Source organism: Motacilla alba, chromosome 3 (assembly GCF_015832195.1).
Source record: "Motacilla alba alba isolate MOTALB_02 chromosome 3, Motacilla_alba_V1.0_pri, whole genome shotgun sequence".
NCBI classification, from domain to species: domain Eukaryota; kingdom Metazoa; phylum Chordata; class Aves; order Passeriformes; family Motacillidae; genus Motacilla; species Motacilla alba.
Window position 1 is genome coordinate 2,137,870 of NC_052018.1, and position 25,272 is coordinate 2,163,141.

General features: G+C 55.3%; 3 protein-coding genes and 1 long non-coding RNA gene across 4 annotated transcripts; 1 reads left to right on the forward strand and 3 right to left on the reverse strand.

Annotated features, from left to right (window-relative positions):
- On the reverse strand, positions 1-1,504 carry LOC119699380. Its single transcript, XR_005256399.1, has 3 exons — positions 1,359-1,504; positions 750-893; positions 1-59 (listed from the first exon to the last, which is right to left on the reverse strand). It is a non-coding gene; the product is annotated as an uncharacterized LOC119699380 (long non-coding RNA).
- Positions 1,505-3,448: 1,944 nt separating this feature from the next.
- On the reverse strand, positions 3,449-5,962 carry SELENOW (selenoprotein W). Its single transcript, XM_038132054.1, has 5 exons — positions 5,910-5,962; positions 5,290-5,314; positions 5,124-5,177; positions 4,381-4,455; positions 3,449-4,277 (listed from the first exon to the last, which is right to left on the reverse strand). The coding sequence occupies exons 1-5, from the start codon at positions 5,939-5,941 to the stop codon at positions 4,203-4,205; spliced, it is 261 nt and encodes an 86-aa protein (XP_037987982.1). The 5' UTR covers positions 5,942-5,962; the 3' UTR covers positions 3,449-4,202.
- A 1,648-nt stretch (positions 5,963-7,610) lies between these two features.
- Positions 7,611-13,154, forward strand: LOC119699173 (gap junction delta-2 protein-like). The gene is made up of 3 exons (XM_038132287.1): positions 7,611-7,752; positions 10,256-10,673; positions 12,573-13,154. Exons 1-3 carry the CDS (start codon positions 7,682-7,684, stop codon positions 12,951-12,953), a joined length of 870 nt encoding a protein of 289 aa, XP_037988215.1. The 5' UTR covers positions 7,611-7,681; the 3' UTR covers positions 12,954-13,154.
- A 3,147-nt stretch (positions 13,155-16,301) lies between these two features.
- Positions 16,302-24,617, reverse strand: NOP53 (NOP53 ribosome biogenesis factor). Its single transcript, XM_038130527.1, has 7 exons — positions 24,504-24,617; positions 23,507-23,680; positions 21,985-22,160; positions 21,157-21,223; positions 18,413-18,489; positions 17,544-17,600; positions 16,302-16,339 (listed from the first exon to the last, which is right to left on the reverse strand). Exons 1-7 carry the CDS (start codon positions 24,615-24,617, stop codon positions 16,333-16,335), a joined length of 672 nt encoding a protein of 223 aa, XP_037986455.1. The 3' UTR covers positions 16,302-16,332.
- Between the last annotated feature and the right edge of the window lie 655 nt (positions 24,618-25,272).

The following is a 25,272-nucleotide window of genomic DNA, read 5'->3' on the forward strand; positions in this document are numbered from 1 at the left end:
TCAGCAGCTCCGTGGATTTCTGGTAGCGCCGGATCTCGCGCAGCGCCACCGTGCCGGGGCTGGGGACAGCACGGCCGCCTTGGGGACGCCGCGGGGACGCCCCGGGCCCCTCGCGCCCGCCTGCCGCCTTGTCACCCACCTGTGTCACTGCTGTGTCCCTGTCACCCATCTGTGTCGCACCTGTGTCACCTCCTTTGTTCCCTCCCTGGCCCTGTCACCCACCTGTGGCCCTGACACCCACCTGTGTCCTTGTCACCCACCTGTGACACTCCCGTGGCCCTGTCACCCACCTATGTCACCCCCTTTGTCCCCTCTGTGGACCCTGTCCCCCACCTGTGTCACCTCCTTTGTCCCCTCCCTGGCCCTGTCACCCACCTGTGTCCTTGTCACCCGCCCTGTGTCACTGTGACCCACCTGTGTCCCCTCTCTGTCCCTGACACCCACCTGTGTCCCCATGTCCCCTCCCTGTCCCAGTGTCCCCGCAGTCACCCCAATGTTCCCAGTCCCCCCAGTGTCCCCAATGTCCCCCCCCCAGTGTCCCCACAGTGCCCTCCCAGTGTCCCCAGTCCCCTCAGTGTCCCTCCCAGTGTCCCCCAGTCCCCTCAATGTCCCCCCCAGTCTCTCCCAGTATCCCCCCAATGTCTCCCCCAGTATTCCCCAATCCCTCCCAGCATCCCCCAGTCCCGCCCAGTGTCCCTAATGTCCCCAGTGTCCCCAGTGTCCCCCCGGTGTCCCCGGTCCCCCGTTACCGGTAGCGATGCGGTTTCTTGACGCCCCCCGTGGACGGCGCGCTCTTCCGGGCCGCCTTGGTGGCCAGCTGCTTGCGCGGCGCCTTGCCGCCGGTGGATTTCCGAGCCGTCTGCTTGGTGCGGGCCATCCCGGGCCGTCACAGCCTGCGAGCACCGGGAACGGCGGGGAGAGAAACGGGCGGAAAACCGGGAAAAACCGGGAGAGGGAGACGCGCGCGGCCTACGCGACTACAACTCCCAGCAGCGCCCCGCGCCGCGCCACGTGATCGACACCCAGCGCCTGACGGCTTGAGCGCGACACCGCGAACTACAACACCCAGAGGCCTCCGCGAAGCCCCTGCTGATTCGCCGGGTCGGCTGCACGCACGCGCCTTCCCTTTGATAGACGTGCACCGCAGCCAATCACGTCCCGGCGTCCTGGCCAATCAGCGCAGGGCACCACACGGAAGGCGGGACTAAGGAGAAGCGTCTCCTCAGGCGACCCCGGCTCTCCGCCTCCCCCCCCCCCCCCCCCCCCAAATTCCCCCTTCCGCGCACCGGAGCCTTCCCGGTGCTTCCCCCCCACCGCTCCCCGGTACCGACCCCCGACCGCCGCCGCGCCCCCGGTACCTGCGAGCGGCGCTGGCGGCGGCGCTGGAGCCGTGCGGGTCCCGCGGTGCAGCTGCGGCGGCTTCGATCTCCCCCTTCCCGCCTTTCCCGGCAGAAAATGGCGGGTCCCGGCTGAGGGCGGTTCCCGTCGTGCCCCGCGCGCGGCGGGGCGGGAACGGGGGGGGTCGGCTGAGGTGAGGCCGCGCCGCCATCTTGGGTGCCGTGAGGGCCTGAGGCGATCCGGGAGATTTTTCCGCCTTTAAATTCCACAATTCCATAATTCCATTAATTCCTGTAATTCCCGTAATTTCCCAACTCTGGGATGTTCGGTTTTGGGAGGTTTAAGAGAAAGGACGGGGTTTGGCAGAGATCAGAATGAAGCCGCGCCGCCATCTTGGGCTCTGTGAGGGCCTGAGGCGATCCGGGAGATTTTTCCGCCTCTAAATTCCACTATTCCATAATTCCATTAATTCCTGTAATTCCCGTAATTTCCCAACTCTGGGGTGTTTGGTTTGGGGGGTTTAAGAGAAAGGACAGGACTTGCAAGAGCTCGGATCGAGGCCGCGCCGCCATCTTGGGCTCCGTGAGGGCCTGAGGGGATCCGGGAGCTTTTTTTCATCTCAAAATTCCACAATTCCGTAATTTCCGTAATTTCTCAACTCCGGGATGTTTGGATTTGGGGGCTTAAAATAAAGGATGGAGTTTGGGAGAGCTGGGAGCGAGGCATCACTGCCATCATTGTTCCCTCAGGTCTCTCTTCCCATGAAAACACCTGGTAGGATCCAAAAAAAAAACCCCCAAAAATCAACCAAAAAAACACCAAAAAAACCCCAAAAACCACCAAAAACCCCCCAAAAACCAACCAAAAAAAAAAAAAACCCAAACCACACAAAACCAACAAAAAAACCCCACCAAAACCCACAAAACCAACCAAAAAAACCACACAAAACCAACCAAAAAACCACAAAACCAACCAAAAAAACCCCACAAAACCAACCAAAAAACCACAAAACCAACCAAAAAAACCCCACAAAACCAACCAAAAAACCCCAAACCCCACAAAACCAACCAAAACCTTCTCGGTTTTCCATCTTTTATTCCCAAGAGGAGCAGTTCCACGATTTCATGACTTTTTTTTTTAGGATTAAGTAAGCGGATGAAACTGAAAAGCTCGGAGTGTATTGATCCCAAAAAAACCCTGAAACAGCCCAAAACCCCAAACCGAATCCATCTTTTTATTCCCAAAAGGAATCATTCCACAATTCCACCATGCTGGCTTTTAGGATGAAGCAAAAAAAAAATGGAATTTTGACGCCCCCGTCCCTCCTCCCTCGGCTCCGTTTTCCCCTTAAACCCAGCCCAAACCCCACCCAAATCTGGCTCCAATTTCTGATGTTTTAATCCCAAAAGGCCTCCGAGTCACGGAGTGGGGGGCAGAGAACGAATAAATGAGGGGACAATAAAATAATTCGGTATTTTCAGTGGTTTAAAAGAGTTTTGCCCCCATTTTTCAGCCCGTCAGGGAGCCTTCCGTGGGAGGAAAATCCCAAAAAAAGCCGATTTTGGCTCAAAACGGCGTCGGCCAAGGCAGCTCGGAGGAAAGAGGAGGATCCGCAGCCAGGGGAAGGATTTGGGGGTAAAAAAAAGGCGTTTTGGGAGGAGGGAAAAAAAAAGATTTTGGAAAGATTTGGGGCGGAATGAAATATTCAGGGTGGGGTCTGAGGGTTTTGGGGTGAAATTCGAGGGGGTTTTGGGTGAAGTTCGAGGGATTTGGGTGAAATCTGAGGGGTTTGGGTGGCCTTGAAGGGTTTAGGGTGGAATGAAGGGATTTTGGGTGGGACCTGAAGGATTTTGGGTGGGATTTGAAGGATTTGGGGTGGGATTTAGGGGATTTAGGGTGGGTTTGGAGGGATTTGGGGTGGGATTTAGGGTGGAATTTAGGGGATTTGGGGTGGGATTTGAGGATTTTGGGTGGGGTTTGAGGATTTGGGGTGGGATTTGGGGGATTCAGGGTGGAGTGAAGGATTAGGGGTGGAATTTAGGGGATTTGGGGTGGGATTTAGAGGATTTAGGGTGGGATTTGAAGGATTTAGGGTGGGATTTAGGGGATTTGGGGTGGGGTTCGGGGTGGGATTTGGGGGTTCAGGGTGGGCTCTGGCCCCCCCAGCCCCGGTGTCCCCCCGCGCGGGGTCAGGGCAGCGCCCGGTGCCGGCGGCGTTTCGGCGATTCCCGTCATGGAGCGCGGGGGGGGGCGGGGGCCGGGGGGGTCAGCGCTGTCGCGACGTGTCCCGATAGCGACCGATATCGGCAGATATATCGCGATACGTCGCTGGATTTCCCCATATATCGCGATACGTCGCTGGATTTCCCGATATATCGCGATACCTGGGGCCATCTCCGGATACATCGCAAAATCCGGGGATATGTCCTGATATATCGCGATATCCATCCATATCTCCTGATATATCGCGATATCCATCCATATCTCCCGCTATATCATGATATCCATCCATATCTCCTGATATATCGCGATATCCATCCATATCTCCCGCTGTATCGTGATATCTATCCATATCTCCCGCTATATCGCGATATCCATCAATATCTCCCGGTATATCGCGATATCCATCCATATTTCCCGATATATCGTGGTATCCATCAATATCTCCCGCTATATCGCGATATCCATCAATATTTCCCGACATATCGCGATATATCCGCCAATATCTGGCGCTGTATTGTGACTTCATTGATATTTCCCGCTATATCGCGATATCCATCCATATTTCCCAATATATCGCGATATACCCGCCGATATCTGGCGCTATATCGCGACACGTCGCGACAGCGCCCCCCTAGCGGGGCCTAGGCGAGGTGGGACTCGATGGCGGCCACGATCCTGCGCAGTTTGGGGTCGCTGTCCACGAAGCCATCGCCGTTCTGGGGGGGGAGGACACCCAAAAATGGGGACGGGGACCCCAAAATGGGGAGGGGAACAGGGGGACGACACCCCAAAAATAGGGATGGGGGGAGGGGCACCCACCTTTTTGGAGTGGACCAGGTGTCCCCCCACGGTCACCTCAAACCATCCCGTCACCTCCGGGGTGCCCTGGCCGCTCTGGGGGGGTGAGGGGGGGGCTGAGAGACCCCCCCCCAAATTCCCCCTGGGGACACCACCCCAAAAAAAAACCCCAAGATCCCCCCGAAATCATTGGGACCCCACCCCAAAATTCTGTGGGATTTTGTGAATTCTTCAGCCCAAATCCTGTGAATTCACCCCAAAAATCCCGAGACCCCCGCCCCCAAAAATCCAAGAACTCCCCCAAAATCCTGTGAATTCGCCCCAAAAATCCTGAGACCCCCCCCCGAAAAATCCCGAGACTCCCCCAAAAATCCCAAGAACTCCCCAAAATCCTGTGAACTCACCCCAAATCCCGCAGACCCCTCCCCCAGATCCTCCTCCCTCCCCAAATCCCACAGCCCCCCAAATCACAGGAACCCCCCCAAATTTGGGGTCCTCCCTCCCCACATCAGCCCCGATCCCCCAAATTTGGGATCCCCCAGACCCAAATCACCCCAGATCCCCCCAAATTTGGGGACCCCAGACCCAAATCACCCCAGACCCCCCAAATTTGGGATCCCCCAGACCCAAATCACACTAAACCCCTCCAAATTTGGGGACCCCAGACCCAAATCACCCCAAATTTGGGGACCCCAGACCCAAACCACCCCAAATTTGGGGACCCCAGACCCAAACCACCCCAAATTTGGGGACCCCAGACCCACCACGTCCAGGGCTCCCGGGAAGCGCCGCTCCAGCTCCCGCTTCAGCTTCTCAAACTGGAATTTGGGGAGGGGTCGCCAATGGGGTGGGGGGGTCCCCCCTCTTTTGGGGCCCCCCCCCCATGATTTGGGGGGGGGGTGTCGGAAAAGGTGGGGGGGAGGGGCTCACCTTGGGTTTGTAGCCTCAGGCTCCGCTGGGGGATGGGCGGGGGGGGGTGAAAAAGGGAACCCCCCCAGAATTGGGGACCCCCCCCTTGGGATTGGGGACACCCCCGGAATTGGGGACCCCCACCCCGGAATTAGGGACACCCCCGGAATTGGGGACCCCCCCCCCTCGGGATTGGGGACACCCCCGGAATTGGGGACACCCCCTCGGGATTAGGGACACCCCCGGAATTGGGGACCCCCCCCTCGGGATTGGGGACACCCCCGGAATTGGGGACCCCCCCCTCGGGATTAGGGACACCCCCGGAATTGGGGACCGCCCCCCGGAATTGGGGACACCCCCGGAATTGGGGACACCCCCTCGGGATTGGGGACACCCCCGGAATTGGGGACCGCCCCCCGGAATTGGGGACCCCCCCCCCGGAATTAGGGACACCCCCCTCGGGATTAGGGACACCCCCGGAACTGGGGACAAACCCTCCAGGATTAACGACACCCCGCCCCCGGAATTGGGCCCCCCCCGAAGATCAGGGACCCCCGCCCCAGAATTGGGGACCCCCCCTTCCAGAACTGGGGACCCCCCCCAGAATTGGGGCCCCCCCAGAACTGGGGCCCCCCCGGTACCAGTAAAGAACATGGACTCGGAGCGGCGCCATGGCGGTAACTGCGCATGCGCGGGGGGCGGGGCCAGTGAAACCAGTGAGGAAATAGCGCGGGGACCAGTGAAACCAGTATGGGACCAGTGAAACCAGTAAAGAAATACTGCTGGGACCAGTGAAACCAGTATGGGACCAGTGAAACCAGTACGGGACCAGTGAAACCAGTACAGGGCCAGTGAATCCAGTATGGGACCAGTGAAACCAGTATGGGACCAGTGAAACCAGTAAAGAAATACCGCTGGGACCAGTGAAACCAGTACAGGGCCAGTGAAACCAGTACGGGACCAGTGAAACCAGTATGGGACCAGTGAAACCAGTAAAGAAATACCGCTGGGACCAGTGAAACCAGTACGGGACCGGTGAAACCAGTATGGGACCAGTGAAACCAGTATGGGACCAGTGAAACCAGTACGGGAGCAGTGAAACCAGTACGGGACCAGTGAAACCAGTATGGGACCAGTGAAACCAGTAAAGAAATACCGCTGGGACCAGTGAAACCAATATGGGACCAGTGAAACCAGTAAAGAAATACTGCTGGGACCAGTGAAACCAGTACGGGACCAGTGAAACCAGTAAAGAAATACCGCTGGGACCAGTGAAACCAGTATGGGACCCGTGAAACCAGTAAAGAAATACCGCTGGGACCAGTGAAACCAGTGAGGAAATACCGCTGGGACCAGTGAAACCAGTATGGGACCAGTGAAACCAGTACGGGACCAGTGAAACCAGTACGGGACCAGTGAAACCAGTATGGGACCAGTGAAACCAGTACGGGACCAGTGAAACCAGTAAAGAAATACCGCTGGGACCAGTGAAACCAGTATGGGACCCGTGAAACCAGTAAAGAAATACCGCTGGGACCAGTGAAACCAGTATGGGACCAGTGAAACCAGTAAAGAAATACCGCTGGGACCAGTGAAACCAGTATGGGACCAGTGAAACCAGTACAGGACCAGTGAAACCAGTAAAGAAATACCGCTGGGACCAGTGAAACCAGAATGGGACCAGTGAAACCAGTACAGGGCCAGTGAAACCAGTACAGGGCCAGTGAAACCAGTACGGGACCAGTGAAACCAGTACAGGGCCAGTGAAACCAGTAAAGAAATACCGCTGGGACCAGTGAAACCAGTACAGGACCAGTGAAACCAGTACAGGGCCAGTGAAACCAGAATGGGACCCGTGAAACCAGTACAGGGCCAGTGAAACCAGTAAGGAAATACCGCTGGGACCAGTGAAACCAGTGCGGGACCACCATGGGGACCAGTGAAACCAGTGCCCAGTCCCTCCCCCAGTCCCCCCAGTTGTCCCAGTCCCTCCCCCAGTCCCTCCCCCAGTCCCCCCCAGTCCCTCCCAGTTCTCCCAGTCCCTCCCCCAGTCCCTCCCAGTCCTTCCCAGTCCCCCCCAGTTCCTCCCAGTCCCTCCCCCAATCCCTCCCAGTCCCTCCCAGTCCCCCCCAGTCCCCTCCCAGTCCCCCCCAGTCCCTCCCAGTCCCTCCCAGTCCCTCCCAGTCCGTCCCAGTCCCTCCCAGTCCGTCCCAGTCCCTCCCCCAGCGCTCCCAGTCCCGCCCCTCCCCTCCCCCAGCGCTCGGATGGATCCCGGGGATCCGCTGGATCCTCCCGATCCCGGGGGGCGGGGGGGGCGCTGCTGCTGAGCCCGGGGGTCCCGGGGGGTCCCGGGGGGTCCCGGGGGGGTCCCGGGGGGGCTGGGGGGGCTCCCGGCGCCCCCCGGCCCGGAGCCATGGGCGAATGGACCATCCTGGAGCGGCTGCTGGAGGCGGCGGTGCAGCAGCACTCCACCATGATCGGCAGGTCAGCGACCCCCGCCCCAAAATGCACCCCGGGACCCCCGGACCCGCCCCAAAATACACCCCTAGATCCACCCCAAAATACACCCCGGGACCCCCGGACCCCCGGACCCGCCCCAAAATACACCCCGGGACCCCCGGATCAACCCCAAATCCATCCCGGGACTTCCGACCCCCCAAATCCACCCCCGGGACCGCCAGGATCCACCCTAAAATACACCCGGGGACCCCCGAATCCACCCCAAATCCATCCCCGGGACTTCCGACCCCCTAAATCCATCCCGGGACCCCCAGGATCCGCCCCAAATCCCACCCCGGGACCCCCAGGATCCACCCCAAAATACACCCCGGGACTTCCGACCTCCCAAATCCACCCCCGGGACCCCCGGATCCCTCCCGGATCCCCCCTGGGACCCCAAATCCCACCCCGAATCCATCCCGAGGTCCCAAATCCACCCTGAATCCCCCCAGATCCACGCCGGGATCCCAAATCCCACCCCAAAACCATCCCCGGGACCCCCGAATCCACCCCAAATCCGCCCGGGACCCCCGGATCCACCCCGGGACCCCCAAATCCACCCCGAATCCCCCCGGATCCACCCCGGGACCCCCAAATCCACCCCCCCCGAGCCCTAAAATCCCCTCCCCCCCTCCCGGGACCTCCCCCCGCCGCTGTCCCCTCCCCGTTGTCACCTCCCCTCGGGCGGCAGGTGACACCGGTGACACTGGGCCAGCCCGGGGGGGCCGCTCCCGCCGCGGGGGGGAGGGACAAAAAGGTCCCCACGTGTCCCCAAACCTGTCCCCACCCCCGCAGGGCACCTGGGGGGGATGGGGGGGGGGACAGGTGTGACCCGGGTGTGACCCGGGTGGCCCCGGGTGACCCGGGTGGCTCAGGGCCGCCCACGGTCCCTGCGCGCAGCGCGTGACCGGGGCAGCCACGTGGTGGCCAGGTGAGCCCTGGGGTGGCCAGGTGAGCCCTGGGGTGGCCAGGTGAGCCCTGAGGTGGCCAGGTGAGCTCTGGGGTGGCCAGGTGAGCTCTGAGGTGGCCAGGAGAGCCCTGGGTGGCCAGGTGAGCTCTGAGGTGGCCAGGTGAGCTCTGGGGTGGCCAGGTGAGCTCTGGGGTGGCCAGGTGAGCTCTGGGGTGGCCAGGTGAGCTGCGTGCCCGGCAGGGGACACGCGGCCAGGTGGGACCCCCAGCCCCAGGTGTCACCCCTGGTGCAGACCCCTCCCCACCCCACCTGGCCCTGTCCCCAGGACCCTGCTGACGGTGGTGGTCACTCCCTGACCCTGGTGGTCACTCCCTGACCCTGGTGGTCACTCCCTGACCGTGCTGACCATTCCCCGTGTCCCTCCCCAGGATCCTGCTGACCCTGATGGTCACTCCCTGACCCTGGTGGTCACTCCCTGACCCTGCTGACCGTGGTGGTCCCTTTGCTGTCCCTCCCCAGGATCCTGCTGACCGTGGTGGTCACTCCCTGACCGTGGTGGTCACTCCCTGACCATGCTGACCATTCCCTGTGTCCCTCCCCAGGATCCTGCTGACCCTGGTGGTCATCTTCCGCATCCTGACCGTGGTGGTCACTCCCTGACTGTGGTGGTCACTCCCTGACCCTGCTGACCATTCTCCGTGTCCCCCCCAGGATCCTGCTGACGGTGGTGGTCACTCCCTGACCCTGGTGGTCACTCCCTGACCCTGCTGACCATTCCCCGTGTCCCCCCCCAGGATCCTGCTGACGGTGGTGGTCATTCCCTGACCCTGGTGGTCACTCCCTGACCCTGCTGACCGTGGTGGTCCCTTTGCTGTCCCTCCCCAGGATCCTGCTGACCGTGGTGGTCACTCCCTGACCCTGGTGGTCACTCCCTGACCGTGGTGGTCACTCCCTGACCGTGGTGGTCCCTTTGCTGTCCCTCCCCAGGATCCTGCTGACGGTGGTGGTCACTCCCTGACCGTGGTGGTCACTCCCTGACCCTGCTGACCATTCCCCGTGTCCCTCCCCAGGATCCTGCTGACCCTGGTGGTCACTCCCTGACCCTGGTGGTCACTCCCTGACCCTGCTGACCCTGGTGGTCCCTTTGCTGTCCCTCCCCAGGATCCTGCTGACGGTGGTGGTCACTCCCTGACCCTGGTGGTCACTCCCTGACCGTGGTGGTCACTCCCTGACCCTGCTGACCATTCCCTGTGTCCCCCCCCAGGATCCTGCTGACCGTGGTGGTCACTCCCTGACCCTGGTGGTCACTCCCTGACCGTGGTGGTCACTCCCTGACCGTGGTGGTCCCTTTGCTGTCCCTCCCCAGGATCCTGCTGACCCTGATGGTCACTCCCTGACCCTGGTGGTCACTCCCTGACCCTGCTGACCATTCCCTGTGTCCCTCCCCAGGATCCTGCTGACGGTGGTGGTCATCCCCTGACCCTGCTGACCCTGGTGGTCATTCCCTGACGGTGGTGGTCACTCCCTGACTGTGGTGGTCACTCCCTGACCCTGCTGACCATTCCGTGTCCCCCCCAGGATCCTGCTGACGGTGGTGGTCATCTTCCGCATCCTGATCGTGGCCATCGTGGGCGAGACGGTCTACGAGGACGAGCAGACCATGTTCATGTGCAACACGCTGCAGCCGGGCTGCAACCAGGCCTGCTACGACAAGGCCTTCCCCATCTCGCACATCCGCTACTGGGTCTTCCAGATCATCCTGGTGTGCACGCCCAGCCTCTGCTTCATCACCTACTCCGTGCACCAGGCGGCCAAGCAGCGCGAGCGCCGCTGCTCCTTCCTGCAGCCGCTGCTGGAGCCGCGCCGGCCCCGCGCCAACGGCGCGCCGGGCGCCGAGCCGGCGCTCAAGGACGAGCCCGAGGCGGCGCCGGCGCGGCCGCAGCGCAGCGCCAAGGCCAGGAGGCAGGAGGGCATCTCCAGGTTCTACGTCATCCAGGTGCGTTTGGACATGTGAAAATGGGTGAAAATGGGTGAAAAAATTTAAAAATAATGGTATAAAACACCCAATGGTGCGGCCGCCACAGCGCAGCGCCAAGGCCAGGAGGCAGGAGGGCATCTCCAGGTTCTACGTCATCCAGGTGCGTTTGGACATGTGAAAATGGGTGAAAATGGGTGAAAAAATTTAAAAATAATGGTATAAAACACCCAATGGTGCGGCCGCCACAGCGCAGCGCCAAGGCCAGGAGGCAGGAGGGCATCTCCAGGTTCTACGTCATCCAGGTGCGTTTGGACATGTGAAAATGGGTGAAAATGGGTGAAAAAATTTAAAAATAATGGTATAAAACACCCAACGGCGCGGCCGCCGCAGTGCAGCGCCAAGGCCAGGAGGCAGGAGGGCATCTCCAGGTTCTGCGTCATCCAGGTGCGTTTGGATGGGTAAAAACTGTGTGAAAATGGGTGAAAAAAATTTAAAATAGAGGTAGAAATATTAATAATAGAAAATAGAGGTATAAAAACGCCCAACAGCGCGACCGCCGCAGCGCAGCGCCAAGGCCAGGCGGCAGGAGGGCATCTCCAGGTTCTACGTCATCCAGGTGGGTTTGGATGGGTGAAAGTGGGTGAAAATGGGTGAAAAAAAATTTATAATAGAGGTAAAGATATAAATAATAAAAATTAGGGGTATAAAAACACCCAATGGTGTTGGTATGGCCGCTGTGCAGCGCTAAGGTGAAGCGGCAGGAGGGCATCTCCAGGTTCTACGTCATCCAGGTGGGTTTGGATGGGTAAAAATGGGTGAAAATGGGTGAAAAAATTTAAAAATAGAGGTAAAAATACAAATAGAGGTAGAAATATATATAATAAAACACAGAGGTATAAAACTAAATATTATATATTATAAATAGAAGTATAAGTACAGGTATAAAAATGTATAAAAATTGAGGTAGAAGCGTGACCACTTGGTGACCTTTTTTGTGTCCATTTGGTGACCATCTTGGGTCCTTTTTTGTGACCGTTGTGTGACCATTTTGTGTCCATTTTTGTAACCTTTTTGTGACCTTTTTGGGACAATTTTCGGTCCATTTTTGTGTCCATTTTTGTAACCTTTTTTTGACCTTTTTGGTCCATTTTTGTGTCCATTTTGTGACCACTTTGTGCCCAGGTGGTGTTCAGGAACGCGCTGGAGAGTTCCAGCCCAGCTCACCTGTCCCTCTGGGCCCCAGGTGGTGCTCAGGAGGGTTCACACCTGTCCCTGACCCCTCACCTGTCCCTCTCGTGCCCAGGTGGAGCTCAGGAGGGTTCACACCTGTCCCTGACCCCTCACCTGTCCCTCTCGTGCCCAGGTGGTCCTCAGGAAGGTTCCAGGGCACCCCTGACCCCTCACCTGTCCCTGTCGTGCCCAGGTGGAGCTCAGGAGGGTCCACACCTGTCCCAAGCCCTCACCTGTCCCTCTGGGTCGCAGGTGGTGCTCAGAAGGGTCCACACCTGTCCTCAGCACCTCACCTGTCCCTCTCGTGCCCAGGTGGTGCTCAGGAGGGTCCACACCTGTCCCAAGCCCTCACCTGTCCCTCTGGGTCCCAGGTGGTGCTCAGGAGGGTCCACACCTGTCCTCAGCACCTCACCTGTCCCTCTGGGTCCCAGGTGGTGCTCAGGAGGGTCCACACCTGTCCCTGACCCCTCACCTGTCCCTGTCGTGCCCAGGTGGAGCTCAGGAAGGTTCCAGGGCACCTCAACCCCTCACCTGTCCCTCTCATGGCCAGGTGGTGCTCAGGAGGGTTCACACCTGTCCCAAGCCCTCACCTGTCCCTCTCATGGCCAGGTGGAGCTCAGGAGGGTTCCAGGGCACCCCTGTCCCCTCACCTGTCCCTGACCCCTCACCTGTCCCTCTCGTGCCCAGGTGGTGTTCCGGAACGCGCTGGAGATCGGCTTCCTGGGCGGGCAGTACTTCCTCTACGGCTTCAACGTGCCGGCCATCTTCGAGTGCGACCGCTACCCGTGCGTCAAGGAGGTGGAGTGCTACGTGTCGCGGCCCACCGAGAAGAGCGTCTTCCTGGTCTTCATGTTCGCCGTCTCGGGCGTCTGCGTGCTGCTCAACCTGGCCGAGCTCAACCACCTGGGCTGGCGCAAGGTGCGCGCCGCCGTGCGCGGGGCCCGCGCGCGCCGCAAGAGCCTGGGCGACGCGCGCCGCAAGGAGCCGGCGGCAACCGCGGCGACCGCGACACCGGCCACGGTGCCGGCGCTGGGCAGGACGCAGAGCAGCGAGTCGGCCTACGTGTGACGGGATTGGGATGGGATTTGGGGTGGGATTGGGATGGGATCAGGATTGGGATGGGATCCAAGAGCCTGGGCGACGCGCGCCGCAAGGAGCCGGCAACGGCGGCGGCGGCGACACCGGCAACGGTGCCGGCACTGGGCAGGACGCAGAGCAGCGATTCGGCCTACGTGTGACGGGATTGGGATGGGATTTGGGGTGGGATTGGGATGGGATCCAAGAGCCTGGGTGTCGCGCGCCGCAAGGAGCCGGCAGCGGCAACCGCGACGGCGGCGACGGTGGCCACGGTGCCGGCGCTGGGCAGGACGCAGAGCAGCGAGTCGGCCTACGTGTGACGGGATTGGGATTGGGGTTAGGATGGGATTTGGGGTGGGATTGGGATGGGATCAGGATTGTTGGGATTCCACCCCAAACTGGGGGGGCCTGGAGCCCCCAAGTTCCGGATTCGGGTCCCAAAACGGGGACTGGAGCCAAAGATTGGGATTTCATCCTGGAGCCGCTGGGGTTCGGAGCCTCCAAGGGTTGGGATCTCACCCCAAACTGTTGGGGGTTGGGGCCGCAGCTGCTGGGATTTCAGCCCGAAATCGCTGGAGCTTGGAGCCGCCAGAATCGCCAGGAATGGTACCAAAATCACCAGGAATGGTACCAAAATCACCAGGAATGGTACCAAAATCACCGGGAATGGAACCAAAATCACCAGGAATGGTACCAAAATCACCAGGAATGGTACCAAAATCACCAGGAATGGTACCAAAATCACCGGGAACTGGAACCAAAATCACCAGGAATGGTACCAAAATCACCAGGAATGGTACCAAAATCGCCGGGAATTGGAACCAAAATCACCAGGAATGGTACCAAAATCACCGGGAATTGGAACCAAAATCACCAGGAATGGTACCAAAATCACCAGGAATGGTACCAAAATCACCGGGAACTGGAACCAAAATCGCCAGGAATCAGAACCAAAATCACCGGGAATGGAACCAAAATCACCAGGATTTGGACTGAAAAGGAGCAGGAATTGCCCCCAAAATGTTGGGGTTTCAGCCCAATTTGAAGGGGTTCAGCCCCCAAACTGTGGGGATTTCATCCCCAAATCTGCGGGGTTTGTCCCCAAAACTGTTGGGGTTGGAACCCAAAACTGCTGAGATTTCATCCCCAAATCTCTGGGGTTTGTCCCCGAAACTGTGGGGATTTCACCCCAAAACTGCTGGGATTTCACCCCCAAATCTGCGGGGTTTCACCCCAAAACTGCTGGGATTTCACCCCAAATCTCTGGGGTTTGTCCCCAAAACTGATGGGGTTGGAACCCAAAACTGCTGAGATTTCATCCCCAAATCTGCGGGGTTTCACCCCAAAACTGCTGGGATTTCACCCCAAATCTCTGGGGTTTGTCCCCAAAACTGATGGGGTTGGAACCCAAAACTGCTGAGATTTCATCCCCAAATCTGCGGAGTTTGTCCCCAAAACTGTTGGGGTTGGAACCCAAATCTCTGGGATTTCACCCCAAATCTGCGGGGTTTCACCCCAAAAACCGCTGGGATTTCACCCCAAATCTCTGGGGTTTCTCCCCAAAACCGCTGGGATTTCACCCCAAATCTCCGGGGTTTCTCCCCAAAACTGTTGGGGTTGGAACCCAAATCTCTGGGATTTCACCCCAAATCTCCGGGGTTTCTCCCCAAAACCCCCGAATTTCACCCCAAACCCCCGAGCTCCGGGGGCAGCGCCGCTGCGCCCCCGCCCCAAAAACCTCCCTGGGTTTCCCCCCAAAAACCCCAAAATCCCTCCCAAAACCGCGGCACTCGGGGCCCAAAAGCTGCGATTCCTCCCCAAACCCCGAGGGGATTCACCCCAAATCCTCCGAGCCCCCCAGAATCTCCACATTTCGGGGTTTCACCCCAAAAACTGCTGCTGGTTTTTTCCCCCCTGGTTTTATTCCCCTGCATTTTGAATTTTGGCCCCCCCGGTGCGAATGGGGCTGGGACGATTTGCATTTTTTGGGGTATTTGGATTTATTTCAGTGAGATTTGGATTTATTTTAGGGAAATTTTTATTTCTTTCGGGGTATTTGTATTTATTTTAGTGAGATTTGTATTTATTTCAGGGTATTTGTATTTATTTCAGAGTATTTGTATTTATTTCAGTGAGATTTGTATTTATTTCGGGGTATTTGCATTTATTTCAGTGAGATTTGTATTTATTTCAGTGAAATTTGTATTTATTTTAGGGAAATTTTAATTTCTTTTGGGGTATTTGTATTTATTTCAGAGTATTTGTATTTATTTCAGTGAGATTTGGATTTATTTTAGGGAAATTTTAATTTCTTTTGGGGTGTTTGCATTTATTTCAGCGAGATTTGGATTTATTTCAGTGAGATTTGGATTTATTTCAGGGTATTTGTATTTATTTCAGTGACGTTTGCACTCATTCTAGAAATATTTGGATTTATTTTGAGGCGATTGGATTGATTTCAGTGACACTTGGATTGATTCTGGGGAGATTTATTTATTTATAGGGGTTTGTATTTAATTTGATGAGGTTTGTATTCATTTCTTGGGGGGGTTCTGTTTATTTTGGGGGGTTTATCTTTATTTATGGGGGATTAATATTTATTTTTGGGGGGATTTGTATTAATTTTTGGGGGGTTTCTATTCATTTTGGGGTGTTTATATTTATTTTTGGGGGCTTTATATTCATTTTTGGGGGGTTATAATCATTTTTGGGGGGTTATGTTTATTTTTGAGGGGTCTATATTAATTTTGGGGGGTTTATATTTAGTTTTGGGGGGTTATATTTATTTTTGGGGGGTTTATAATCATTTTTGGGGGGGTTTATGTTCATTTTTGGGGGGTTTCTATTTATTTTGGGGGGTTTAAATTTATTTTTGGGGGGTTATATTTATTTTTGGGGGGTTTATAATCATTTTTGGGGGGTTTCTATTTATTTGGGGGGGGTTTATATTTTTGGGGGGGTTCTATTTATTTTGGGGGGTTTCTATTTATTTTGGGGGGTTTATATTTATTTTTGGGGGGGTTCTATTTATTTTGGGGGGGCGCTGGGGGTGAAATGGGGGTCCCAGCGTGGGAAAAGGGGCTCAGACCCCCCCAAAATGGGCTCAGGCCCCCAAAATGGGCTCAGACCCCCCAAAATGGGATTAGAGCCCCCCCAAAATGGCCCCAGCCCCCCCAATTCCAAACAAGGACCCCCCAAAAGGGGCTCAGACCCCCAGAATGACACCAGCCCCCCCAAAATGAGGTCAAAGCTCCCCCAAAATGACCCCAGGACCCCCCAAAACGGCGCCAGCCCCCCCAAAATGACCCCAGCCCCCCGAGTGCACACGAGGCCCTTGGCCGCTGCCAGGGTTTATTTTGGGGGGTCCCGCTCAGAGCCTGGAACAGAAACGGGGGAGGGGGAGATCAGGGGGGTCCCCAGTGTCGGGGTCCCCCAATGTCGGGTCCCCAATGTCGGGGGTCCCCAATGTGAGGGTCCTTAATGTGGGGGTCCCCAATGTGGGGGTCCCCAGTGTCGGGGTCCCCCAATGTCGGGGTCCCCAGTGTTGGGGTCCCAATGTGAGGGTCCCCAATGTGAGGGTCCCCAGTTTCGGGGTCCCCAATGTCGGGGTCCCCAATGCCGGGGTCATGTCGGGGTCACCAAATGTCGGGGTCCGCAATGTCAGGGTCATGTCGGGGTCCCCAGTCTCGGGGTCCCCGGGGTTCCCAATGTGGGGTCCCTAATGTTGGGGTCATGTCGGGGTCCCCAGTATCGGGGTCCCCAGTGTTGAGGTCCCCAGTATCGGGGTCCCCAATGTGGGGTCCCCAATGCCGGGGTCATGTCGGGGTCCCCAGTTTTGGGGTCCCCAATGCTAGGGTCATGTCAGGGTCCCCAATGTCAGGGTCCCCAGTTTCGGGGTCCCCAATGCCGGGTCCCCAAAGTTGGGGTCCCCAATGTCGAGTCCCCAATGCCGGGGTCCCCAAATGTCGGGGGTCCCCAGTGTGGGGGTCCCCAGTGTCGGGGTCCCCAGTGTCGGGGTCATGTCGGGGTCCCCAATGTCACGGTCCCCAATCCTGGGGTCCCCAGTGTCAGGGTCCCCAGTTTCGGGGTCCCCAACGTCGGGGGTCCCCAGTTTTGGGGTCCCAGTTTCGGGGTCCCCAATGCCAGGGTCGTGTCAGGGTCCCCAATGTCAGGGTCCCCAGATTTGGGGTCCCCAATGTCGAGTCCCCAATGCTGGGGTCCCCAAATGTCGGGGGTCCCCAGTGTCGGGGTCATGTCGGGGTCCCCAATGTCATGGTCCCCAATCCTGGGGTCCCCAGTGTCAGGGTCCCCAGTTTTGGGGTCCCCAATGTGGGGGTCCCCAATGCCGGGGTCATGTCGGGGTTCCCAGTGTCGGGGTCCCCAGTGTCGGGGTCCCGGGGTCCCCAGTGTCGGGGTCCCCAATGTCGGGGTCATGTCGGGGTCCCCAATGTCACGGTCCCCAATGTCAGGGTCCCCAGTGTCAGGGTCTCCAGTGTCGGGGTCCCCAATGTCGGGGTCATGTCGGGGTCCCCAGTTTTGGGGTCCCCAGTGTCGGGGTCCCCCCCAGCCCCCCAGACTCACGTCACGGCGCGGAAGGATCTCTTCTCCACGTACTTCACGCGGTAGCGCCGCCGGAACCTGGGGGACCCCAAAAACCCGTCAGGATCAGCAGATTTTGGGGCTTTCCCCAAAAACTCTTCGTTTTCCTCAGAAATTTTGGGGTTTTTCTGGGATTTTTTGGGGTTTTTCCCATTAATTTTGGGGTTTTTCCCATGAATTTTGGGGTTTTTCTGGGTGAATTTTGGGATTTTCTGTGTCAATTTTAGGATTTTCAGAGTAAATTTCAGGATTTTCTGGGTCAAATTTGAGTTTTTCCGCGCAAATTTTGAGGTTTCTCTCCCAAATTTGGGTTTTTTTTTTCCCTGAATTTTGGGGTTTTTTCCCAGAATTCTGGGGTTTTTTTCCCAGAATTTTGGTTTTTTTTCCCTTGAATTTTGGTTTTTTCCCCTGAATTTGGTTTTTTTTCCCCTGAATTTTTGGGGTTTTTCCCCTGAATTTCAGGGTTTTTCCCAGAATTTTGGTTTTTTTTCCCCAGAATTTTGGTTTTTCCCCTGAATTTGGTTTTTTTTCCCTTGAATTTTTGTTTTTTTTCCCCCAGAATTTTGGTTTTTTCCCCTGAATTTTGTTCTTTTTCCCCCTGAATTTGTTTTTTTCCGCAGATTTTTGGGTTTTTTTCCCAGAATTTTGGTTTTTTTTCCCCAGAATTTTGGTTTTTCCCCTGAATTTGGTTATTTTTCCCTTGAATTTTTGTTTTTTTCCCCCAGAATTTTGTTTTTTTCCCCTGAATTTGGTTTTTTTCCCCTTGAATTCTGTTTTTTTTCCCCCTGAATTTCGGATTTTCCCCCAGATTTTGGATTTCTGGGGTGAATTTTGGTCAATGTGTTCCTCACCTGGCCCTGAGGCGCGGCTCCAGGACGTTCCTCCTCTGCAGGCTGCGGAAGCGATCGCGCAGCACGCTGCCGCACGGCTGCCAACGCAATTCCCCGTCTTTAGAGCATTTTTAACTCCACTTTTTCAATTTTCATTCCATTTTTTCATTTTTAATCCCATTTTTAATCCCATTTTTTATTTTTAGTACCATTTGTAACCCCATTCTTATTGCTTTAAATTCCGTTCTTCATTTTTAATTCCATTTTTCATTTTTAATTCCATTTTTAATTCTATTTTTCATTTTTAATTCCGTTTTTCATTCCACTTTCTCATTTTTCATTTCATCCTTTCATTTTTAATTCCATTTTTCAATTTTTAATTCCGTTTTTAATCCCATTTTAAAATTTTATCTTCCACTTCTTTTTCTTTTTTGTTCCATTTTTTCACTTTTAATTCCATTTTTAACTCCATCTTTTATTCTTAATTCCATTTTCAATCCCATTTTTCTTATTTTTAATCCCATTTTTCTTATTTTTCACCCCATTTTCCATATTTAATTCAATTTTAATCCCATTTCCCCCCCATTTTTCTTATTCCCCCCCCTTTTTATTACTTTTAATCCCATTTTTATTTTCCCCCCCATTTTTCTTATTTTCAATCCCATTTTTCTTATTTTCAATCCCATTTTTCTATTTTCAATTCCATTTTTAATCCCATTTCTCATGTTTAATTCCATTTTAAATCCCATTTTTTCCACGTTTAATCCCATTTTCCTTATTTTCAATCCCATTTTTCCCCCATTTCCAATCCCATTTTCTTCTTTTCAATCCCATTTTTCCTGTTTTAATCCCATTTTTGTATTTTTAACCCCATTCCCCCAATTTTTCTTATTTTCAAGCCCATTTTCCCCCCCATTTCCAATCCCATTTTCTTATTTTCAATCCAATTTTTCTATTTTAATCCCATTTTTCCATTTCCAATCCCATTTTCCCCCCATTTCCAATCCCATTTTTCTATTTTAATCTCATTTTTCCATTTTCAATCCCATTTTTCCATTTCCAATCCCATTTCCCCCCATTTCCAATCCCATTTTTCCATTTTCAATCCCATTTTTCCATTTCCAATCCCATTTTCCCCCCATTTCCAATCCCATTTTTCCATTTCCAATCCCATTTTCCCCCCATTTCCAGTCCCATTTTTCTATTTTAATCTCATTTTTCCATTTTCAATCCCATTTTTCCATTTCCAATCCCATTTTCCCCCCATTTCCAATCCCATTTTTCCATTTCCAATCCCATTTTCCCCCCATTTCCAGTCCCATTTTTCTATTTTAATCCCATTTTTTCCCCCATTTTTCCATTTCCAATCCCATTTCCCCCCATTTCCAATCCCATTTTTCTATTTTTTCCCCATTTTTCTATTTTCAATCCCATTTCCAATCCCATTTTTCTATTTTAATCCCATTTTTCCCCCATTTTTCCATTTCCAATCCCATTTTCCCCCCATTTCCAATCCCATTTTTGTATTTTAATCCCATTTTTCCATTTTCAATCCCATTTTTCCATTTCCGATCCCATTTTTCTATTTTTCCCCATTTTTCCATTTCCAATCCCATTTTCCCCCCATTTCCAATCCCATTTTTCTATTTTTTCCCCATTTTCCTTATTTTCAATCCCATTTCCCCCCATTTCCAATCCCATTTTTCCATTTTCAATCCCATTTTTCCATTTCCAATCCCATTTTTCTATTTTTCCCCATTTTCCTTATTTTCAATCCCATTTCCAATCCCATTTTTCTATTTTTCCCCATTTTCCTTATTTTCAATCCCATTTCCAATCCCATTTTTCTATTTTTTCCCCATTTTTCCATTTCCAATCCCATTTCCAATCCCATTTTTCTATTTTAATCCCATTTTTCTATTTTAATCCCATTTTTGTATTTTTAATCCCATTTTTTCCCCCATTTTTCCCTATTTTCCCCCATTTCCCCCGGCAGCAGCAGCCTCAGCCCCGGGGTCTCGTCCCCGTGACCAAACCCCGGCGCCCGCGGAGCTTCACATTCCCCGGGGGGGAATCCTGGCAGCGCAAGGATGGGCTCATCACCGGCTGCTGCGCCCCAAAAACCACCCCAGGAACCCCAAAACCGGGGGGAACAAAGGGAGATTGCCCCCCAACAATGGAGACTTTTCCTGAAAAAAAATCGAGATTTTTCCCCAAAAAATGAGGATTTTTCACCAAAAAATGGAGATTTTTTCCCCCAAAAAATGGGATTTTTTCACCCCAAAAATGAGGATTTTCCCCCCAAACTATTGAGATTTTTCCCCAAAAAATGGAGATTTTTCCCCAAAAAAATGGGAATTTTCCCCCCAAAATATTGAGATTTTTTCCCCAAAAAAAGAGGTTTTTACCCCCCAAAAAACTGAGATTTTTCCCCCCAAAAGGGGATTTTTTGAAGAGATTTTGGGGATTTTCTGGAGATTTTTTGGAGAATTTTTGGGATTTTCTGGGGGATTTTTGGTGGATTTTTTTGGGAATATTTTGGGTTTTTTTGGGGGGATCTTTGCGGATTTTTGAGGATTTTTTTTTTTTGGGGGGGGATTTTTGGGGGATTTTTTTTGGGATTTTTGGGGGATATTTGGGGAGATTTTTGGGGGATTTTTTCAGGAATTTTTTGGGATCTTTGGGGATATTTAGGGGGGATTTTTGGGAATTTTTTGGGGATATTTTGGGGATATTTTGGGTATTTTGGGTCCCCCCAGGCGCACCCGCAGGCTCCGCAGGCTCTCCGGGATCTCCTCGCTCAGCTGCAGCTCCAGCTCGGGCTCCTCGTAGCTGCAAAGGAGCAAAACCCCGATTGCAGCCCCAAAAACGGGGAGGTCACCCCAAAATCAGCCCAAAATCCCATCACCCACAGCCCCAAAAACGGGGAAATCACCCCAAAATCACCCCCAGAGCCCCAAAAACGGGGAAATCAGCCCAAAATCACCCCCAGAGCCCCAAAAACGGGGAGATCACCCCAAAATCAGCCCAAAATCCCATCACCCACAGCCCCAAAAACGGGGAAATCAGCCCAAAATCACCGGCCTGTCCCACCGCTGCAGGGTTTACTCCTAAACCCCAACCCCAAATCTCAAGTTTCCCTCCCCAAATCCCATTTCCACCCCCAATCCTCATTTTCCTCCCCCTCAAGTCCCCTTTCCCACCCCCAAACCCCCTTTTCCCCCCCCAAATTCCCCCCAAACCCCCTTTCCACCCCCAAACCCCCTTTTCCCACCCCAAATTCCCCCCAAATCCCCCCTTTCCCCCCCAAATCCCTCCCAAATCCCATTTTTCCCTTCCCAAACCCCCTTTCCCCACCCAAATCCCATTTTCCCCTCCCCAAACCCCCTTCCCCCCCCAAAATTCCCCCCAAACCCCCTTTTCCCACCCCAAATTTCCCCCCAAACCCCTTTTTTTCCCCTCAAATCCCCCCCAAATCCCATTTTTCCCATCCCAAACCCCCTTTTCCCCCCTCAAATCCCCCCCAAACCCCCGAATTCCCCCCCAAACCCCCTTTTTCCCCCCCCATTTCCCCCCATCCCGTCCCCACGCACCGCAGGGCCCCGAGGCGTTTCGGGGCCGTTTCGCGCAGGCGCCGGCGCCGATCCCGGAGCAGCCGCCGGCGCCGCAGCTCCGAGTCCCAGAGCAGCAGAGCCCGGCGCAGGGAGCGCAGCCGGAACAGCCCCTGCTGCCTCTGCCGGGCCAGGCGGGCACGGGCACGGGCACCGGCCTGGCACAGACCCCATAACCCATCAGGGACCCCATAAACCCATCAGGGATCCAGCCCTGACCCCACAAACCCAGCCCCGATCCCAGCCCGGCGCAGGGAGCGCAGCCGGAACAGCCCCTGCTGCCTCTGCCGGGCCAGGCGGGCACGGGCGCGGGCACCGGCCTGGGCACAGAGTGACCATCCCATCAGGGACCCCACAAACCCAGCCCCGACCCCACAAACCCATCAGGGATCCCACAAACCCAGCCCTGACCCCACAAACCCAGCCCTGACCCCACAAACCCAGCCCCGATCCCAGCCCGGCGCAGGGAGCGCAGCCGGAACAGCCCCTGCTGCCTCTGCACGGCCAGACAGGCACGGGCGCGGGCACGGGCCTGGCACAGACCCCACAAACCCATCAGGGACCCCATAAACCCATCAGGGATCCCATAAATGCAGCCCAGATCCTGACCCTAATCCTGACCCCAATCCCAACTCCAATCCCCTCAATCCCGACCCAAATCCCATCCCAATCCTGACCCCAATCCTGACCCCGATCCTGACCCCAATCCTAACCCCGATCCTGACCCCAATCTCATCCCAATCCTGACCCCAATCCCATCCCAATCCTGACCCCAATCCTGACCCCAATCCTAACCCCGATCCTGACCCCAATCCCATCCCAATCCTGACCCCAATCCCATCCCAATCCTGACCCCAATCCCAGCCCAATCCTGACCCCAATCCCAGCCCAAACCCATCACAATCCTGACCCAAATCCCGACCCCAATCCCCTCAATCCTGACCCCAATCCCATCCCAATCCCATCCCAATCCTGACCCCAATCCCATCCTAATCCCATCCCAATCCCGACCCCAATCCCCTCAATCCAGACCCCCAACCCCTCAATCCAGACCCCAATCCCAACCCCAATCCCATCCCAATCCCGACCCCAATCCCCTCAATCCAGACCCCCAACCCCTCAATCCAGACCCCAATCCCGACCCCAATCCCACCCCAATCCCGACCCCAATCCTGACCCCAATCCCGACCCCAATCCTGACCCCAATCCCGACCCCAATCCTGACTCCAATCCTGACCCCAATCCCGACCCCAATCCTGACCCCAATCCCAACCCCAATCCCATCCTAATCCCGACCCCAATCCCCTCAATCCTGACCCCAATCCCAACCCCAATCCCATCCCAAACCCATCCCAATCCTGACCCTAATCCCATCCCAATCCCGACCCCAATCTCATAGCAAACCCGACCCCAATCCCATCCCAATCCCGACCCCAACCCCATCCCGATCCCATCCCAATCCCGATCCCAATCCCGATCCCAATCCCACCCCGCTCCCGCTCACCTCGTGCCGCCGCTCCTTCTCCCTGCGCCGCTGTTTCTCGGTTTTGCGGCCGGGCTGCTCCCGCCGCCGGGGCCGCTCCTCATCCTCACCCTCATCATCCTCATCCTCCTGCTGCCCTTCCTCCTCCTCCTCCTCCTCCAGCAGCCCCTGCAGCTGCTCCCGCAGCACGGCCTCCTGGGGGACCCCAAAGGCTTGGGGTCGGGGGGGGCAGACCCCAATCCCGGGGCCCAAACCCCAAATTTGGAGTCCAGACCCCAAATTCCAGGGCTCAGACCCCAAATCACAGACCCAGACCCCAAATTCTGGGACTCAAATCCCAAATTCCAGGACCAGACCCCAAATTCCGGGACTCAAATCCCAAATTCCAGGGCCAGACCCCAAATCCTGAACCCAGACCCCAAATTCTGGGGCTCAAACCCCAAATTCCAGGGCTCAGACCCCAAATTCTGGGACTCAAACCCCAAATCCTGGACCCAGACCACAAATTCTGGGACTCAAACCCCAAATTCCAGGGCCAGACCCCAAATTCTGGGACTCAAACCCCAAATTCCAGGGTCAGACCCCAAATCCCAGGACTCAAATCCCAAATTATGGTACTCAAACCCCAAATTCCAGGGCCAGACCCCAAATTCTGGGGCTCAGACCCCAAATTCCAGGCCTCAGACTCCAAATCCTGGACCCAAACCCCAAATTGTGGGACACAAACCCCAAATTCCAAGGTCAGACTCCAAATTCTGGGGCCGGGACCCAAAATTCCAGGGTCAGACCCCAAATCCCAGGGCTCAAATCCCAAATTCCAGGGCTCAGATCTCAAATTCCAGGGCTCGGACCCCAAATTCCAGGCTCAGACCCCAAATTCTGGGGCTCAGACCCCAAATTCCAAGGTCAGACCACAAATCCCAGACCCAGACCCCCCATTTAGGGGCTCAGACCCCAAATCCCGGGACCCAGACCCCAAATTCTGGGGCCCAGACCCCAAATGCGGGCGTGTCCCCACCTGCGAGGGCGGCGCCTCGGTGACCTTCAGCCTCCTCTCCACCTTCTCCTCCTCCCTCTTCCTCCTCATCTCCACCTCCAGTGCCTGCCGCAGCAGATCCTGCACACCGGGCATGGGGTCACCCCAAAAACTGCCCCAAAACCTCCCAAAACCATCCCAAAACCACTCTAAAAACCACCCCAAAAAGTGCCCCAAAATCACCCCAAAACTCATCCCCAAACCACCCCAAAAACCACCCCAAAAACCATCCCAAAACCACCCTAAAAAGTGCCCCAAAACCACCCCAAAACCACCCCAAAACCCAATCACGAACCACCCCAAAAACCACCCCAAAAAGTGCCCCAAAATCACCTGAAACCACCCCGAAAACCACCCCAAGAAGTGCCCTAAAACCACCCCAAAACTCATCCCCAAACCACCCCAAACCCAATCGCAAACCACCCCAAAAACCATCCCAAAACCACCCTAAAAAGTGCCCCAAAACCACCCCAAAACCACCCCAAACACCACCCCAAAACCTGCCCCAAAATTACCTGAAACCACCCCAAAAACCACCCCAAGAAGTGCCCTAAAACCACCCCAAAACTCATCCCCAAACCACCCAAAACCCAATTGCAAACCACCCCAAAAACCATCCCAAAACCACCCTAAAAAGTGCCCCAAAACCACCCCAAAACCTGCCCCAAAATTACCCCAAAACCACCCCAAAACCCACCCCAAACCCAATTGCAAACCACCCCAAAATAACCCCAGAACACCCCAAAAACCC